This window comes from Ostrea edulis, chromosome 1 (genome assembly GCF_947568905.1).
Source record: "Ostrea edulis chromosome 1, xbOstEdul1.1, whole genome shotgun sequence".
In the NCBI taxonomy this organism is placed as follows: Eukaryota; Metazoa; Mollusca; class Bivalvia; order Ostreida; family Ostreidae; genus Ostrea; species Ostrea edulis.
This window is the reverse complement of record NC_079164.1, coordinates 21,515,405-21,534,809: the sequence shown is the minus strand read 5'-3', so window position 1 is coordinate 21,534,809 and position 19,405 is coordinate 21,515,405. Positions and strand designations below refer to the sequence as shown.

Sequence of the window (19,405 nt, the reverse complement as noted above, 5' to 3'; positions counted from 1 at the left end):
TGAAGATGTACCAGTGTATCAAGTTTGATGTCTGTCAAGCAAAGGGTTTTCTAAACATTGAGTGGTCAGTATATTCCCATATTCAGTTTGATCCTTGACCTCTGACCATGTGACCTCAAAATCAATAAGGGTCATTTACTCTTCGCAATGTATCAGTGTACCAAATTTAATGTCTATCAAGGAAAGGTTTCTCAGATATTGAGTGGACAGCATCTTCCTATGTCCATATTGACCCTTGACCTTTTGAACTGAAAATTAATAGAGGTCCTCTTCTACTCGTAACCAACCAACATATGAAATATCATTACGATGAAGTGAAATGCATGGTTCTCAAGATATTGAGTGGACAATATGTGGTCTACCGACCGACCGACAGGTAAAAGCAATATACCGCTCTTCTTTGAAGGGGAGGGGGGGGGGGGGCGGCATAAAAACATTATCATGCTTGAAAACTATTCACCGTAGACCATCACCAGCTGGATATTGAATACAGGTAAACTTACCTTGAGGGTTCTCATTATCAAAACCTGCCAGTATATAATTGCACCAGTCAAGATAAATTCGGGTGATTTCGAGGATGATAAATAATACAGAAGGGTTATGATAAGTTAAACAGAAAACACAAAGAGTTTAAGAACTCGTGTGCTAAGTACATGTATGTCGTTAAAATTTTCTCTCGCCGCTCGTTTGGTCCCTCGCTTCGCTCGGCACAAGATGAAAAGTTGACTAACATATACCTGTCAGCTCTTGATTCTGCAATAAATCTAAGAATCATCATTATGATCTACAACAGAAGTGGACAGGCATAACTTACATGTAGGCGATGCCTGTTCACGTCTCTCAAGAATTCTGTTAATTTTCCAGAGTCTTTGGCCAATAATTTGGGCTTCCGTCATTGTGCCATTTTCATTGTTTCTACATCATACACTATTGGAAAAGTCGATGTAGACCATTGTGTGAAAAATCCATTGATCATCATTGAATGTGTATCATGTAAAACTTATACGGTACCAATTTTGATGCACCAGATGCGCATTTCGACAAATAATGTCTCTTCAGTGATGCTCAACCGAAATGTTTGAAATCCGAAATAACGATGAAGTTTTAGAGCTAAATATAGCCAAAAACAGCGTACCAAACAAGTGGAGCCAAATTCGTCCAAGGATAAGAGCTATGCATGAGGGAGATAATCCTTAATTTTGAAATGAATTTCTAAATTTTATCACAGCAATTCAATATACATCCGTATTCTCAAGCTAGTAACGAAGTACTTAGCTACTGGGCTGTAGAGACCCTCGGGGACTAACAGTCCACCAGCAGAGGCCTCGACCCAGGGGTCATAATGTAAAACTTATACGGTACCAATTTTGATGCACCAGATGCGCATTTCGACAAATAATGTCTCTTCAGTGATGCTCAACCGAAATATTTGAAATCCGAAATAACGATGAAGTTTTAGAGCTAAATATAGCCAAAAACAGCGTGCCAAACAAGTGGAGCCAAATTCGTCCAAGGAACAGAGCTATGCATGAGGGAGATAATCCTTAATTTTGAAATGAATTTCTAAATTTTATAACAGCAATTAAATATACATCCGTATTTTCAAGCTAGTAACGAAGTACTTAGCTACTGGGCTGTAGAGACCCTCGGGGACTAACAGTCCACCAACAGAGGCCTATATAACGAAAATATCGAACATTTTAGAATTTTCATCTGGCGAAAAGACTGCACAATAAAAATGCCTCTTTAGAAAATAAAGCGAATCTTAAATTAGAAAGCAAGAAATATAAGCAAGTGATGGATACACATATTAAAAAGTATAGGAAAGACATTGCTCAAAAGTTAAAATTATTGCGCTCTACAAACTCTAAAGATTATTGGAAAGTATCAAATGGTTCAAAAAGTGCAGATAAATGTGCTATTGATATCAACTCAATGTATGATTTTTTGAAGACTATGAATGAATGTTCTGATAGTCATACTGAATATGTACATTTATTTAGTTCTTCTGTAGACAAACATGATTGTGATGATTTTTTGAATGTCAAAATCAGTGAGGAGGAGATTTTAGCTGCGGCTAAACAATTGAAAAATAGTAAGGCAGCAGGCTTTTACAATGTATTGAATGAACATATTTCATCATCTCTGTCTATATTTTTGCCCGTATATACAAAATTATTTAATTTGATTTTTGATAGTGGGATTATACCCGACGAATGGTTAATAGGCATTGTAAAACCGATTTTCAAAAACAAAGGCGACCCAACGAAACCTGAAAACTACCGTCCAATAACACTGCTAAGTTGTCTTGGTAAGCTTTTCACTTCTATTTTATGTAAACGTTTGAAATTGTATGTAGACAATTATAATCTTATTAGTGAAAGTCAAACAGGTTTTAGGAAAGGGTATTCCACTCTTGACAATATATTAACGTTGCATTTTCTAACCAATATGGTGATGTTTAACAAAAAGAAACTTTTATCGATTTTAAACAGGCATTTGACACTGTTTGGAGAAATGGATTGTGGTATAAATTGTTAAAAAACGGTATTGATGGCAAGTGTTTTACATATATAAAAACATGTATGATGGCGTTAAGTCTATGATATCCATTAATGGCCAGTCGTCTGAATTTTTTAACTGTAAGATTGGGGTTCGTCAGGGTGAAAATTTATCTCCTCTTTTGTTCTCGCTTTATATCAATGACTTACAAGAATTTCTTTCTAGCAAAAACGTTCTTGGATTCTCTATTAACTCAAGTATACCAAACACTGACGAAAATCAATGTCTACTTTATTTAAAACTTTTTATTTTATTCTATGCCGATGATACAGTGATTATATCAGAGTCTGCAGTGGGATTACAACATGCTCTTAATGAGTTTCATTCATATTGTATTCAGTGGAAATTACATGTCAACGTCGATAAGACAAAAATTATGGTTTTTTCCAAAGGTCGACCGCCAAATGATACATTTTACTTTAATAACAAAGTTATTGAAATTGTGAAAGAATTCAAATATTTGGGTATAATTTTTTCCAGATCAGGATCGTTTAACAAGGCAAAAAAAAAACATTTATGTGAGCAAGCCCAAAAAGCCATGTATGGGGTTATACAAAAAATTAGACAATATAATCTATCAGTTGAATGTCAACTTGATTTGTTCGATAAAGTTGTTGCACCTGTACTTTTGTATGGTTGTGAGATTTGGGGGTTCGAAAATCTTGACATTATTGAGCGAATGCACTTAAAATTTTTAAAATATATTTTCAACTTAAAAAGTAGTACTCAAAATTATATGGTATATGGAGAAACTGGCCACTTTCCTTTATATGCAACAGTGTATACAAGAATGATTTCTTACTGGGGAAAGTTATTTTTAAATCCAGATAGTAAGATTGTGTGTAGTTTGTATAAGTATGTACATGATCTATTCTGTAGAGAAAGTTATAAGAATTCTTGGTTATCTTGTATTAAAAATATTTTTGATCTTTGTGGACACTCCAATATATGGAATGAACAAGCATTTTTTAATACAAACTGGTTACAAATTACTGTTGAACGACGTCTTAAAGATCAGTATATACAGAAATGGCAAAGTGATATACGGGAGTCATCTAAGGGTGAAACGTATGGCATTTTCAAAAGTGAATTTGGGTTTGAAAAATACTTAAATACTTTACCTAAAAACTTCGAACAATATTTATTAAATTTAGAACTTCAAATCACCAAATCCCAGTAGAGACTGGAAGATGGTGTGGCACTCCTAAAGACGAAAGAACTTGCCATATCTGTAATACGGGTCAGATAGCTGACGAATACCATTTTATCCTTGAATGTCAGTTTTTTGAATGTTATAGAAGAAAGTATTTGTGTAGAAAATATTGTCACAAACCTAACTTTTTCAAATTTTCAGAGTTGATGTCAACTTCAGACCCTAATGTACTTATCAAATTGTATAGTTTTATATCTAAAATATATGACCAATTCTGTCCTCCTTAACTCATTTTATGTATATAAAACAACTCCCTGCTTTTTTCACGTGTACCTTGCATATGATATATTCTATTTGTAAATATTGTATGTATTGTACCTCATGTACCATAATATGGTGTGAGTGAATAAAGTAAACTGAAACTGAATACAGGTAAACTTACCTTGAGGGTTCTCCTTAATTTTGAAATGAATTTCTAAATTTTATAACAGCAATTAAATATACATCCGTATTTTCAAGCTAGTAACGAAGTACTTAGCTACTGGGCTATTGGAAAAGTCGATGTAGACCATTGTGTGAAAAATCCATTGATCATCATTGAATGTGTATCATATAACGAAAATATCGAACATTTACCATTTAACCTCATTGACCTATGAATAATGAACGCTTATTGATGATGGACTTCATTGTGAATACTGGTTATTGGTCATTGACAATATGGAATATAATCATTGATGTCTCATTGCTCATTGTGAATTTTCAGTTATCATCTATACATTGTATTGTATTTTGTTCTGTCATTTATATTTTAAAATAAGTAACGTCATGCCAAAAACTGTCAACAGACTTGTTTGTTTGTTCTCTTCTGTCGAGATAATTCGCTTGATCGAGCTTGCAAATTTCACACACTGATTGGCCACGTGGATTCCATAAAAATGAGTTTGGATGACCACGCTATGTCACTCTTTCCATGTGCTGGGTCACTGAGAACAAAAGTAAAACCTGTTTCATTGAAATCTATGAGAAGTCTCCCCCAAACATTTGCACACTTGATCAAGCGAAAGTGTCATGCTGTTAATTGAGAAGATAATATTTAGTGACCTAAAAAGCTTTCATACATTATCTGTGAAGGTGCGATATGCATATTCTATAAAATTTTGCGAATGTGGGCGCGCGGTAGTTTAATACTAGGCTGATTATTTGAAGTATTGCGTTATATGCAGTCCAGACGCTCTCACAGTATCACGGTAATCTTTATGAACAGACAGGTAAGAGTAATCCAAGTCATCTCTCTTTCTCTCCCTCTGTGAGGGTCTGCAATGTAAACAATAACATCCAGCGAGCTTCTCGTGAATCTCAGCGGATGTTGTTTACGTTGTAGATGTCGATTTCTGTGCTCACACACTGGTAAAGAAAGGGACTAATCAATAACAGGAATTACAATACTGTCTTTTGTAGATTCAACATAGTATGAGTAGACAGCATAATTAATAATTGACGTCATGGTGCGGAAAGTCGACATCAAATCGATTGTGTTAGAGACAGATGAGCTAAATATCTTGGAGAGAAAAAAGGTTAACTGTAAGTTGCTTTTATCTATGGAAGCCAAATGATGCCACGGTGAAATCTTACTTTATTTGAAAAAGCGAGTTTTTATACAAGGGAAGTATTCGAAGTAAAATATTTTAAAAACCTGGATATGTGCCTGTCGATTTTTGTCAGTATTACACATAGGCATTCCCCATCTTAATTAGTAAATCAAGATATATTTACTATATTACATGTATATAGTAAAGTAGATATAAAATTTTATTTACCAATCAAAATGGGAAGTGCCTACACACGGTGTTTCACTGAGGTCGTGTTGAGCTGGAAGCACATGTATCATACTGTAAAAGTATTTATTTTCGTGGGGCCATTTTTTTCGTACGTTTAGGAAATTCAACATGTACGCGGGATTTAATTTCGTGGGTTTTTGTCACAGTAGAGAGTATTTTGTTTGTGCAGTATCCATGATATATCAACAGAAATCAACTACATTGAAAATTGATGATTTTTTTTTTAACAGGGAATGCATTTGATAATAAAACTGTGCATTTCATTCTGTCAAGAAAATGCTACGGGTCAGACCATGATTCGAACTCCGACTCACTAAATCTCTTGCCGGGTGCTCTACCAACTGAGCTATCTGGCCACCGATAATCGAACTCGTCTGACTGCGACATCATGATAATACTTGTACTACATTGTACGTATTTTTTTAAAGGTAATGTAAAGATCTGTGATGTGATTGGATGCCACTCATGTGAAAAACCCACCGGGTTCCTGTCCAGTCTGTTTTCACTACCCCCGAACATTGTCATCCGGTACATTTCCAAAGGACCAAAGTACAAATGGACAGTTGAGACTGTGGAGGTAACGGGGTCAGAGAAGGAGTGTGAGGCTCTCAAGAACAGGATAAATGAAAAACTGGGTCAAGGTCAGAGCAAAAGTAGAAGTATTGAATTTACACAGATATTCAATGAAATTGATACGACATAGTATTCAGGTAGCTCATGACACAAAATTTTTATTTAATGGCTCATTAAAACACCTCTTAGGAAGCAAGATTTTACCACCGAAAGAGTGATACAAGCTCTCAATTATTTCATATGATTTTTGTTTTTGTGATTTATCCCGGAATGAAAAAAATGGTGTTTTGTTAGCAAATAAAAGATTCTAGAGTCCAAATTTCGCTGTGATTTGGTGCATGATATGAATATCTAATAAAATATACCTAAAAGACTAAAATATAAACATTCTAATTTTTTAGAAAAACTATTTATGAAAATTGAAAACGTTATCTGTTGATATATTTTAAATCTACGGATAAAATCTTCAACAACAAAAAAATCAGTTAGATAGGGGGCATATCGGAGGAATATATTCTAAAAAGAAATTGAAACGAAATGGCCAAATTTCAGATTATATCACTATATTCAGCTGAGAGAAGAAAGTATCGATCCCGATCAAAATTGATAGAAATTACTTAAATATTAATTGTATGCACTTTTCTAGTTTCCTGTATAAATTCATTTAATTTGTAAACCATTTTACATCAACGGAATGTAGTTTTATGATTACAATGTTCTCTATGACTACTTTTTTTATAATTCCGATCGGGCTTGATTTAAAGAAAAATCGTAATATTTCTGAATTTTGCCTATTTCATTTCAATTTCTGTTTAACATATATTTCTCTGATATATCTTTTTTCTAATTGACATGTTTTTTGAAGACTTTATCTGTAGATTTAAAAAAAATATTAACAGACAACGTTTTTGAATTTTCATAAATATTTTTTTATTTAAAAAATTAGAACGTCTATCTGAGTCGTTCAGGCATGTTTTCTTAGATATTCACATTATGTATCAAATCACAGCAAAACTTTGGACTCTAGAGTAACTTATTTGCAAACAAAGCACCTTTTTCATCATTCCGAAATAAATCACAAAATATTGAATTTCATATAAAATACTTAAGATCTTGTATCGCTTTTTCGGTGGTGAAATCAGAGTTTTAACGAATCCTCAAATAAAATTTCAGTGTAATGAGCTACCTTAACAAATATACATTTATCTGTAACTTTGGCGTTCAGTTCCAATAAAAGTCATTATTATCAATCATATTTGTAATATGCTGTTGAAATCTGTTAAAGATAAAGAAAGACCCAAGAAACTAGGAATATTTATCAACCCCATAGGAGGAAATCAGAACTCTCTAGATATATACAGCAGAGTTGTTTCCCCATTGTTCAAAGCTGCAAACATCACATGCGATGTCCTAGGTAAGCATGATTGATCATTGTCCTGCTGGGTATTTTAATGGTCTCAGTTTTTAAGAATACCTTTTGATAATGTCTTTGATGTCTTCAGTTTCTGAGCGTCCAAAACATATGATTGAGTTGATTGGCGGGTTTGATACAGCTTGTGTTGACGGGTGAGTATTAATTCAGTAATGGCACTGTATGTGATATCTATGAGGTACATGCATTTTAAGCACAATAGATAACAAAATCAAGAGATCAATGACACTCAAATATTTTTCTGATGAAGGAAGAACATTATTATATTGATTTTCCAGAAAGTTGCGATTTAACTGTTTTGCTGGACAAATCCCCAAAGTTTAATTCCATGATGATTGATGAAATAACAGCATTTGAACTGAGGCTGTTATCACTATAACGTTGTATCGTTATTTATGTTGTCATGGTGATTATGAATTAAGACATAACTATGATATTTACCAAAATCTTCGCTTCAATAATCCAATTACACACACAGTTAGTAAGTTTGTTCGATTTTTGCAATTCAAGATTGCATAATAATGTTCAGTGACGTTTAACACAAGTACCTTACGTCTTTTGCATATTGACATTGTGAATGCCTGCACTTTGTGGTAGACTGACATTGTGAATGCCTGCACTTTGTGGTAGATTGGTTGTCATTGGTGGCGATGGAACTCTGCTTGAGATTTTAAACGTTCTGCTGACCAAGGTTCAGAAAGAGGCTGGAGTGGATTACGACCAGCCGACCAGTAAACTAAAACCGCTGGAGGTTCCGATTGGAGTGATTCCAACAGGTAACAATGTCTGGATCTTACCACGCTCACTGTGTGGATACTAAAGACCTGTAACGGGTAATATTGTCTGGATCTTACCACACTCACTATGTGGATACTAAAGACCTGTAACAGGTAATATTGTCTGGATCTTACCACACTCACTATGTGGATACTAAAGACCTGTAACAGGTAACATTGTCTGGATCTTACCACACTCACTATGTGGATACTAAAGACCTGTAACAGGTAATATTGTCTGGATCTTACCACACTCACTGTGTGGATACTAAAGACCTGTAACAGGTAACATTGTCTGGATCTTACCACACTCACTATGTGGATACTAAAGACCTGTAACAGGTAACATTGTCTGGATCTTACCACACTCACTATGTGGATACTAAAGACCTGTAACAGGTAACATTGTCTGGATCTTACCACACTCACTATGTGGATACTAAAGACCTGTAACAGGTAACATTGTCTGGATCTTACCACACTCACTATGTGGATACTAAAGACCTGTAACAGGTAACATTGTCTGGATCTTACCACACTCACTGTGTGGATACTAAAGACCTGTAACAGGTAACATTGTCTGGATTTTACAACACACAGTGTCTGGATCTTACCACGCTCACTGTGTGGATACTAAAGACCTGTAACAGGTAACAATGTCTGGATCTTACCACACTCACTGTCTGGATCTTACCACACTCACTGTATGGATACTAAAGACATATATGAGAACAAACCTATGATTCCTCTTTAGATTGTACCACAGCTGTTGGTGTTGAAATATTCGTAATGAACGCCTATTGAATGTTCGCTAAGTAACAATTGATTTGTTTGTGTTATCATGTAGTACATTCAATAATTTAAAGATCATGATTTGGGGCCCATGTAAATTGAACCAAATCTACCACCCTGTGTATTAGTGTGTTATACAATAAAACCCGTCCAATTTGAAATACCTTGGTAGACTTTGTTTGGGATTATGCAGGTTGTTAGATTGCTCAGTGCATATGTTATGGAAAAGGCCCAGAACTGGCAATGTTCACTAGTAAAGGGTCGTACTTCACAGTGTAACTGATTATACAGGTGTGTGATTAGTTTGGTTTAACTGTAGATTTACTAATGTTTGATGTCTCCTGTAGGAAAATATTCAATGCTCTGATGTTTAGTTTCGTTTTATTTAGGGAGTCATAGCATAAAAGATAAGGAAAACTCGGTAAAAAAATTTCAGAATGGACAATAAAATTAGCACTATGCATTATGGTCTCATTGTATTGCAACGACATATATTGAACTAATATATGTACGCATGTCTCTTGTGATTTCCCGCGCTTACGCAGGTGTTCTTCTGCAGGTAGCTAGATATAGAAACGATAATAAGCAGCGATTTTTAATCTTGAAACTTAAAAAGAGAGCTTATTTCCAAAGAGGTTCTTGCAATAACTTCATTACAAAAATTGAAATAAAAAATATGAAGTAAACATTAGAACATATTTACATATTTGACCCCCCCCCCCCCCCTAAAAATACATGTGTTATGTTTTACAGGCACTGGAAATGGTTTTGCTAACGGGTTGTATGGCAATATCGATATCGTCACTGCTGTTCTTCACACCATTAAAGGTCAGACAATTAACTTATAAATGTTTTTACATCATTAATGTTCAGAAAATTAACTGATAACTGTTTTTCACATGAAAGGTCGGACAACTACATGATAAATGTTTTCACATCATTAATGAATCCCGTGGGGATCTGGGTTAGATTTGGTCCTCAGTACCCCTTGCTTGTCATAAGAGGCGACTAAATGGAGCGGTCCTTCGGATGAGACCGCAAAAACCGAGGCACCGTGTCACAGCAGGTGTGTCACTATAAAGATCCCTCCCTGTTCAATGGTCGTGTGTGCCGAGCACAGGCCTAAATTTTGCAGCCCTTCACTGGCAGTGGTGACGTCCCCATATGAGTGAAATATTCTCGAGAGGGACGTTAAACAATATACAATCAATCTTTAAATATTAGACAACTAACCGATAATTTCCTTCACATCATTGAAGGTCAGACAACTAGATGGTAAATTATCATGAATTTTAAAAAAGAAAATGATTTGTTTGACTAGAAAGAGGAATACTACTTCCAGCTGAGGATTACGATTTACTTGTACTCTTATCATCGAAAGAGTAGGGGATCACTTACTATGATGTTCTAATCTAATTACAAAATAAATGTTCATTTTCCCAGGTAGGACAAATTATAACAACATCCAGGGAATATACACAGGAGGGAAGATGGCATCCTTCAGTGCTGTCGTGATTGGGTGCGGTTTGTTCTCGGACTTAATCTATCACACTGACAAACAGAGGTGGCTGAAAAGGGCAAGATATGTGGGTAGGAACTAGTTAGACAGAATAATTCCAATCTAATTAAAATCAGACTTCTTAGATCCGCGCCGTTTTCTCTGCGTATTGTAGCGATTGTGAGCGTATCTTAGGATCTGATTTTAATTAGATTGGAGTAAATCTATCAAATTCTAATAGACGTGCTTTATGGAAAGCCTCTTAACATTTCAATACACTTCAATGACTCTTAGGAAAATTTCGGGAGAAAAATTGGAACGACAATTCAAATTGTTATGACAGCAGTTGGGTATTGTACATGCATGTGTATGTGATGCATTGATCTAAAGAAAATAGAAGAACTGAATGGATAGGGTTGTGGACATGCATGCACTCATTCTAAAATTTATCCTTTTTTAATTTCAGTTGTACCAATTTATCGGCTATTTTTAAAAGGTCAGAGGGTATTCAACGCAAAAGTTACCATTTTCCCTATGTAAGTTGATGGAAATAATTGTCATACTTAGCATATTTGTGTCGCCACATTAGCAGCATTTATTTAAGAAATAAATTTCATTTTCGAAAATACAATAGGGCATGAAGTGCGGTGCTTAAACACTAGCATACTTTAACGCGCTTCATGAAAAGCATGCTGGCGTGAAGCCTTGCTGCCCATACCCTCATATGCATGTATTTTCAAAAATGAAATTTAATTTTTACATTTACATTTTACTTTCAACGGTATATTCCCAGCCGCACTATATTTATTAAGATTCATATGCACACCGTTCACATTCATGAGGAATTGGCTGTCATTTCCATTGGTAAAGATATCGAAGGCAAAAGCATTGGAAATGTAAATATATTTTAATGTCATAATTAGTGTCAGTCGGATGCATGATGAAGAATACTTTGAGGGACTATTGTAGCATTCAGATAGCGTAATCTTGACAGTTCCAATCCATTACCCGTGACCTATGATAGTTGTTGCATGGACTCAGCAACTCAAAAGAAGTCCACACTGCCATGTAGTGTTTGACTCACAGTTTCAGTTTTATTTCATGCATCTGATGGATTCATATATCATAAACTTTTCAACATATGAAGTTATAAGGCAAACCACTTCATGTAATTAGAAAATGTTCTACAAGTCACAGGATTCTTGAAAGCTTGGGAAGTACAGATGTGAATTCTAACCCTTCCTCCCTCTTTGTTATTTAAAGAAAGCCGAGTTCAGACGGTCAAGGAAACACAGGCGGTGATGAATCAGGGTCAACAGAGGAGACAGGTGACCATACCACTCAGGCATTGTATTATAAAATAATCTCATGAATATCAATTTACGTGCAATACATCTAGTGCTTATTGTAAGAAACAGAAGAGAGATTTGCAAGCATCATACAATATGGGACTGGTCAAGAGTTTTGCCTGTGCGCCCAATCCTCCTCTTCTCGTTTTATATATAACACACCCTAGTAATTTTATAGAATTTTATAAATATGTCTTAATAATTTTGTGAGTAAACCTGATGCAGTAAGTATATTTTATGACATTTAGTTGTCAATGGAGAGCGACATTAAGTAGCTGTGAGCTTTCGATCATAATCGGGTAAAAGGAGTAATCTGTAATTATTATCATTATGTAAAGAACGGATTAACAATTGTTATGAAATACTTCAGAGAAATGCTGACTTTAAATGCGACTGTAATAACAACTTACTAGCAGAAGTGAAATTCATGGGTATTTCGGATGACCCTTTTTAAACGGAGAACCGTGTCACGGTCGTCTTTAACACGATAAAGAACTCACAAAATTTAATAAGCGTCATGCGTAGGTCTAAAAACTGAGCGCTCTGCATAGATCTAGATTTGTGGTACTTCATCTACAGCTGGTGACGTCTCTACACGAGTGAAAATTTTTCAAACGGGACGTAAAGTAACAAAGAAATCAATATGTTCACCCACTACAGAATATTAGAATATCTCAGTTCTTATAAGTTCATTTTATTTTTACACTGCACGGTTCTTAGATGATCTGTGCCTGTCAACTCGACGTGATCCGACTTTTCGGATCAAGTAACTTGAGTAATAATATATATTTATCAAATGAGTGTCCTTACTTGTAACATTCCTTAAGGTGGAAATAATCATGAAGGGGTGGGGCCCACGCTAGGATATCATTTCGTATGCATGTACTTTGCAAGGATAATTTATGTAATCCACCAAATTGATTCCATTTTTAAACATTTTCCAAGTATCTGTCACTTGACATGGTATGCGTACATGTATACATACTAATTTGTTGGAATTCTGTTGTAGAGGGAGAGATTTGTGGAGTAGTCTCCTTTGGCGGTGATCTACTGTACTGTGTATCTGAATCAAAATTGGACTATGTTGAAATGACCCGGTACAGCAGGAAGATTGACGGTTTCTGCCTTCTGATATACCGAGAGACGGGAAAATTCTCATTCATGTCTCATTTCTTCCAGTTAATGTCCTTGTCACGGTCTGCAGTATGTATTTTATGGGCGGCGGAAAGGGCAAAAAATAACCACACAAAAGAACATATATACTTAATTAATATAATTTCAAACAGACCTTTTCGCAAAACAAATTTACATTAAAGCAAAATTAACGTGATGAACAGAACGAATGGTTACTTTTGCGAAACAAGCGATACATAAAAACAAGATTAATCACTTAATATTCAACAAATGATTCTAAATACAACCTATAATTCGGTCAAATCCTGTCTAGCGTTTATCATACCGATTGTTAGGTCGTTCTTGGTACACTGATTTTGACTACGGATAACTCCGTTAACCTGATCAAAATATAGGGCTCACGTCGGGTGTGACCGGTCGACAGGGATGCTTACTTCTCCTGGGCACCTGATCCCACCTCTGGTGTATCCAGAGGTACGTGTTCGCCCAACTCTCTATTTTGTATTGCTTATAGGAGTTCTGAGATTGATCACTGTTCGTTATCTTCACCTTTCATGCTCAACAAACATGAAATTTTGTGTTATTTGCCAAATAAATGACGATAATATCAAGATAAACGGTTCTCACCATATATCCATATATTGAAACAAACATGCATAAACATGTAATAAACAGGCACAACAACTTAACGAACGGACACGCGTTTAACAATCATCGGGGTGGCGCTCTATGAATTTTCAATTTTTGTGATGTGCGTAAACCCCTCGCTATGATGGAACAACAGTGAAAATGTTTCAACTTTAAGCAAGTTTTGGTTATAATGTATGTGACGAGTTCTATTCATTATAAATTTAATGTCATTTATTAAGCTTTTATAGTTATTGGAATTATATGAAGTGTTTGCGTTCTTTTATATAGTATTATTTGTCCTTTCCGCCGCCCATATATTTTCTCTAGCTTATCTGATTCAAAACTTATCGTTTGATTTGATCACTGCGATGATATAATGACACAACAGTACAATTACACGATTGTGCAATGACAGGATGCCGAGATGGTGCGATGATATAATGACGATGTTACAATGAAACCACTGTGTTGTTTCAAACGCGCAATAAAGTGGAATTTTCATAAGTGGGCCTAGATAATTATATAAATTTTCTGATAACACATTTAGTCTCGTATTTTAGTATCTGTTTTCTTTATACTTTTATTGTACCATTACAATCGTGTTATAATGTCGTCATACCATATCATTATATCATCATACCATTGTCATCGTATTATCATTTTATCGTACTATCGCCACCGTATCACCATGCCATTACCCTCGTTTATCATCTCATCGTACCGTTGCCATGGTATCTTCATTTCAATGTACCATCGCCCTTGTAAATCATACCCTACCATCACTATCATATTATCGTTTTCATTGTATCATCATACCATTGTGCCTTCACCATCGTATCATCATGTGATCGCACCATCGCCATTGTATTACAGTGTATCATGTCATCATACCATCGCCATTGTATTACAGTGTATCATGTCATCATACCATTGCCATTGTATTACAGTGTATCATGTCATCACACCATCGCCATTGTATTACAGTGTATCATGCCATCACACCATCGCCATTGTATTACGGTGTATCATGTCATCATACCATCGCCATTGTATTACAGTGTATCATGTCATCATACCATCGCCATTGTATTAAAATACATCATGTCATCACACCATCGCCATTGTATTACAGTGTATCATGTCATCACACCATCACCATTGTATTAAAATGCATCATGTCATCATACCATCGCCATTGTATTACAGTGTATCATGTCATCACACCATCGCCATTGTATTACAGTGTATCATGTCATCATACCATCGCCATTGTATTACAGTGTATCATGTCATCATACCATCGCCATTGTATTAAAATGCATCATGTCATCACACCATCGCCATTGTATTACAATGTATCATGTCATCACACCATCGCCATTGTACAATGTATCATATCATCACACCATCGCCATTGTATTAAAATGCATCATGTCATCACACCATCGCCATTATATTAGAATGTATCATGTCATCACACCATCGCCATTGTATTACAGTGTATCATGTCATCATACCATCGCCATTGTATTAGAATGTATCATGTCATCACACCATCACCATTGTATTAAAATGTATCATGTCATCACACCATCACCATTGTACAATGTATCATGTCATCACACCATCGCCATTGTATTACAGTGTATCATGTCATCATACCATCGCCATTGTATTAGAATGTATCATGTCATCACACCATCGCCATTGTACAATGTATCATATCATCACACCATTGCCATTGTATTACAGTGTATCATGTCATCATACCATCGCCATTGTATTAAAATGTATCATGTCATCATACCATCGCCATTGTATTACAGTGTATCATGTCATCACACCATCGCCATTGTATTAGAATGTATCATGTCATCACACCATCGCCATTGTATTAGAATGTATCATGTCATCACACCATCGCCATTGTATTACAGTGTATCATGTCATCATACCATCGCCATTGTATTACAGTGTATCATGTCATCATACCATCGCCATTGTATTACAGTGTATCATGTCATCACACCATCACCATTGTATTACAGTGTATCATGTCATCATACCATCGCCATTGTATTAAAATATCATGTCATCACACCATCGCCATTGTATTACAGTGTATCATGTCATCACACCATCACCATTGTATTAGAATGTATCATATCATCACACCATCACCATTGTATTACAATGTATCATGTCATCACACCATCGCCATTGTATTACAGTGTATCATGTCATCACACCATCGCCATTGTATTACAGTGTATCATGTCATCATACCATCGCCGTTGTATAATCATATCATCTATTTGTATCATCGTACCGGTACTATCGTACCAATATATGGCGATCTTTGCTACAAGTGAGTGTATCCCAATTTCAAATGCATTCTTGTAGTCTTGCTTTGTGTCAGTATAATAAACAATCTATTGCATGATAGTGAGGGGGGGGGGATGAAGATTTATTCACCCATGAAAGAAAAATCATTTTCCCCTCTGGTACTGTCCTTGGGGAATATGATTTTTGATTGGGTGAATAAATCTTCATATCCCCCTCACTATCATGCAATAAATGTATAATGCCATCGTACCATCACCACCACGTCTTCAAGAAGTACTTGTTTCTAAATATGATGAACGTATGTATGGATACACGATGAATGCAACTTGTCTATTCTTTTTAGGGGTGGGGAATTAATTTTCCTGCTAAATATAAGGTAGAATATTAGCCGATCTCAGAGGGTTACAAAAAGTAAACTATATTGAAGGGTATCGTGTGTCCAAAATCAAATCTACAGAGGAAAAAAACCCGATAAAAGACACACATATCTGTCTTGCATGATATACATGTAGATTAGTACATGTAAATCATTGTATCATGTTCGACTTGTTTTAAATCAAAATCATCCGAATAAAGACTTATCAGCTGTCGGAACGATTTGGAAGTATATTTGTTATGTCTGTGGGAAACGTATTCAATCTCTGTAATCACTGGACTCTGAAGTTTTATCAATTAGATTAAAATAAAAATCCGGAAAAAAATATACAAGGTTGGATAATTTTTTTCCTGATTTTTATTTTGATTTATATTGATAAAACTTCAGACTCCTGTGCTGTAATGCGTGTTGATGCTAAATATAAATATAATTTTACATCATGAGGATCCTATTGTAGCGATTGTAGGCGTATCTTGGGATCTGATTTTAATTAGATTGCATGAGGTTTTTGTTACAAGTAATGAAATGTGCCTTTGCATTGTATTTTGTGTTTTGAAAAGAAGGCTTGATAAGCCAATAACAGAATGTTGTTAAGACATTGAGTGTTGTATATTTCGCAAAATACTGTTCTTGATTTGAAAAATTATATTTATAGGTCGATTTTGCTCCTTATTGAAATGTGTTCAAAGAAGTTTGATTGGCATTCAAAATCACACGTGTGCATAACTTCATATATCTCCTTATTTTGCTTCAGTTTGAGAGGGATTTTTTGTCGCGGTACACAGTTCGAGGCTACAAAGTGAAACTTTTGGATCGTAGAGAGTTTCAGGACCCAAACTCCGATGAAGCACAAATCGAGAAAATCATCGATGTGGACGGTGAACTGATAGAAATTGTAGACGGAGAATATGAAGTTTGGTACGTTGCTTTAGATATACATGTATCAGTCCTCAATGAAGTGTTTTATCCGTTATCGGTTAGTTGCACGGTTCAGGTTGGTTGAATATTGTTTAACGTCCCTCTCAAGAATCTTTCACTCATATGGAGACATTACCACTGCCGGTTTTGGAGATTGTTTTTGGTTTGCTTGTCTGTAAAAATTTAATCTTGGTTATAACTTTTGATTGGATGGTGAAAAGATTTTCTTATTTATTTTGTGACCTTGATCTTTAATTTAATCTTCACCATTATCAACTTTGCTGCCATACGGGGGCATTAGTTTCAGAGAAGCATTTTGTTTTAACCAATAGAAGACTGGCATGGTATTGAATACCACAAAAAGTATATGAAGGAGATGTCGTGTCTATTTGAAATGTTCCAGAAATAAAGTGTGTGATATCTGCTGATCAGTAAGGCATCAATTAGGTTTCCAAAATAATTTTTTTATCACGGTAATATATATATATATATATATATATATATATATATATATATATATATATAGGTCAATTTAAGCTTTTTAATGACAGAAAATGACACTGTCTGTGGATACTGGACATATTTACTGTACTAGTGTTGGGTGTCACTGCAATAACTCTGTCAGCCTTTCATTCCAATATTTCAGGAATCACATGAAGATGGCAAAGTTCTATACTTGTTATTAAGAACTGAAGTTTATAGTTTTGAATCATCAATACCTCGAGTACCAGGAACAAACAAACCTCAGATGTACGATTTCGTGTAGACTTTATATTTAACATGTATTTCTGTGTATGGTTTTATGGAAAATTAATCAGATATTGTATTTGTATGAAACTAGTAGAAAATTGTTGTTGTCTAGCATTGTATTATACAGTATTTATATCCCTATTGTTTTTGCCTTTGATATATTTTCGAATGATAGTGAGAGCCATTTCCTAATGAATGCGTTGCAGTTGTGAACAATGCGTGTATGAATCTTGATGAATGGAGTATGTCTATTCTATTTTAATGGCTGGGAATTCCCTTTTCAGGAATAGATCACGCTGTTCTCTGTGTATTAGACTCATGTGTATTATACTATTGCTTTCCATCGTAATTTGACGTATATTCTTATATATGTATTCTATGACGTATAAAACATTGCAATATTATACAAATTTTGATCTATAAGCGAAACTCTTTATTTTTATTCGTTAATCTTGATATTTATAAGGGATATATTGATTTAAATTCGATAATCTTGCTATGTACATTTATATGCAAAAATCTTTATTTATATTCCATAAATCTTGATCAATGCTTGATAAATCTTTATGTTCATTATATATTCGATAAATCTTGATTCATATTCAATAATCTTGTTATCTATATGGAATAAATTTTTATTTGTGTGCGATAATCTTGTTTATAATATAGGGTTATTGAACTTAAATTGGTGAATATTGGCACGAGTTGCCTGTTAAAATGCACGAGCTTGCGAGTGCATTTTGACAGCCAACGAGTGCCAATATTCACCAATATAAGTTCAATAACCCTTTTATTATATAGTTAAAGTATTTAGTTGTTAAATTATATCCCTTTTCACTCAAAATAGACGAGAATTCATCAATATTGGCATCTAAGGTGAAGGTGTTCAATATCAGCATGCATTTCTTAACTGATCAATATTTAACCCGTCATTATTGCATGAAGCAAACTGATTTTGTGAATGGGGACATCATAATTTATGTACAGTAAAACATTTTGTTTAAGCAAATACCGGCTCTGTCAGATTCGGAGGACCGTCGTCTGCCATTTTAGCTTGTTTACGTCGTTACGTTAACGTCAATATTGAACGCAATCGGATCACGCGCTCGTCCTTTTCCGTAACCGGTGAGAAGACTCGGACGTGGATCAGTGCAAGAATTACATCAAATCGATGCATTTCTTCGCCGGAAGCGCGCCCGTGGATGAGTGTTAAAAGGCCAGAACCGAATCCCTGAATAATATTTTATTTGCATTTTCACCACAGATTCAGTTTTG

The 19,405-nt window shown here is 35.0% G+C and overlaps 1 protein-coding gene across 1 annotated transcript; it reads left to right on the top strand.

Annotated features, from left to right (window-relative positions):
• The first annotated feature begins 4,830 nt into the window (after positions 1-4,830).
• LOC125663667 (ceramide kinase-like) lies at positions 4,831-18,736 on the top strand. The gene is made up of 13 exons (XM_048895977.2): positions 4,831-4,986; positions 5,177-5,299; positions 5,985-6,197; positions 7,415-7,543; positions 7,632-7,695; positions 8,192-8,337; positions 9,883-9,957; positions 10,573-10,719; positions 11,094-11,163; positions 11,891-11,955; positions 12,986-13,179; positions 17,217-17,380; positions 18,027-18,736. Exons 2-13 carry the CDS (start codon positions 5,221-5,223, stop codon positions 18,064-18,066), a joined length of 1,386 nt encoding a protein of 461 aa, XP_048751934.2. The 5' UTR covers positions 4,831-4,986; positions 5,177-5,220; the 3' UTR covers positions 18,067-18,736.
• The last annotated feature ends 669 nt before the right edge of the window (positions 18,737-19,405 follow it).

Bases quoted from the DNA above. Each gene is read 5' to 3' on its own strand.
- LOC125663667 (XM_048895977.2), top strand. From the start codon at position 5,221: ATGGTGCGGAAAGTCGACATCAAATCGATTGTGTTAGAGACAGATGAG. The intron at 13,180-17,216 runs GTATGTATTTTA...ATTTTGCTTCAG, and splicing joins TGTCCTTGTCACGGTCTGCA to TTTGAGAGGGATTTTTTGTC. The intron at 17,381-18,026 runs GTACGTTGCTTT...CCAATATTTCAG, and splicing joins GACGGAGAATATGAAGTTTG to GAATCACATGAAGATGGCAA.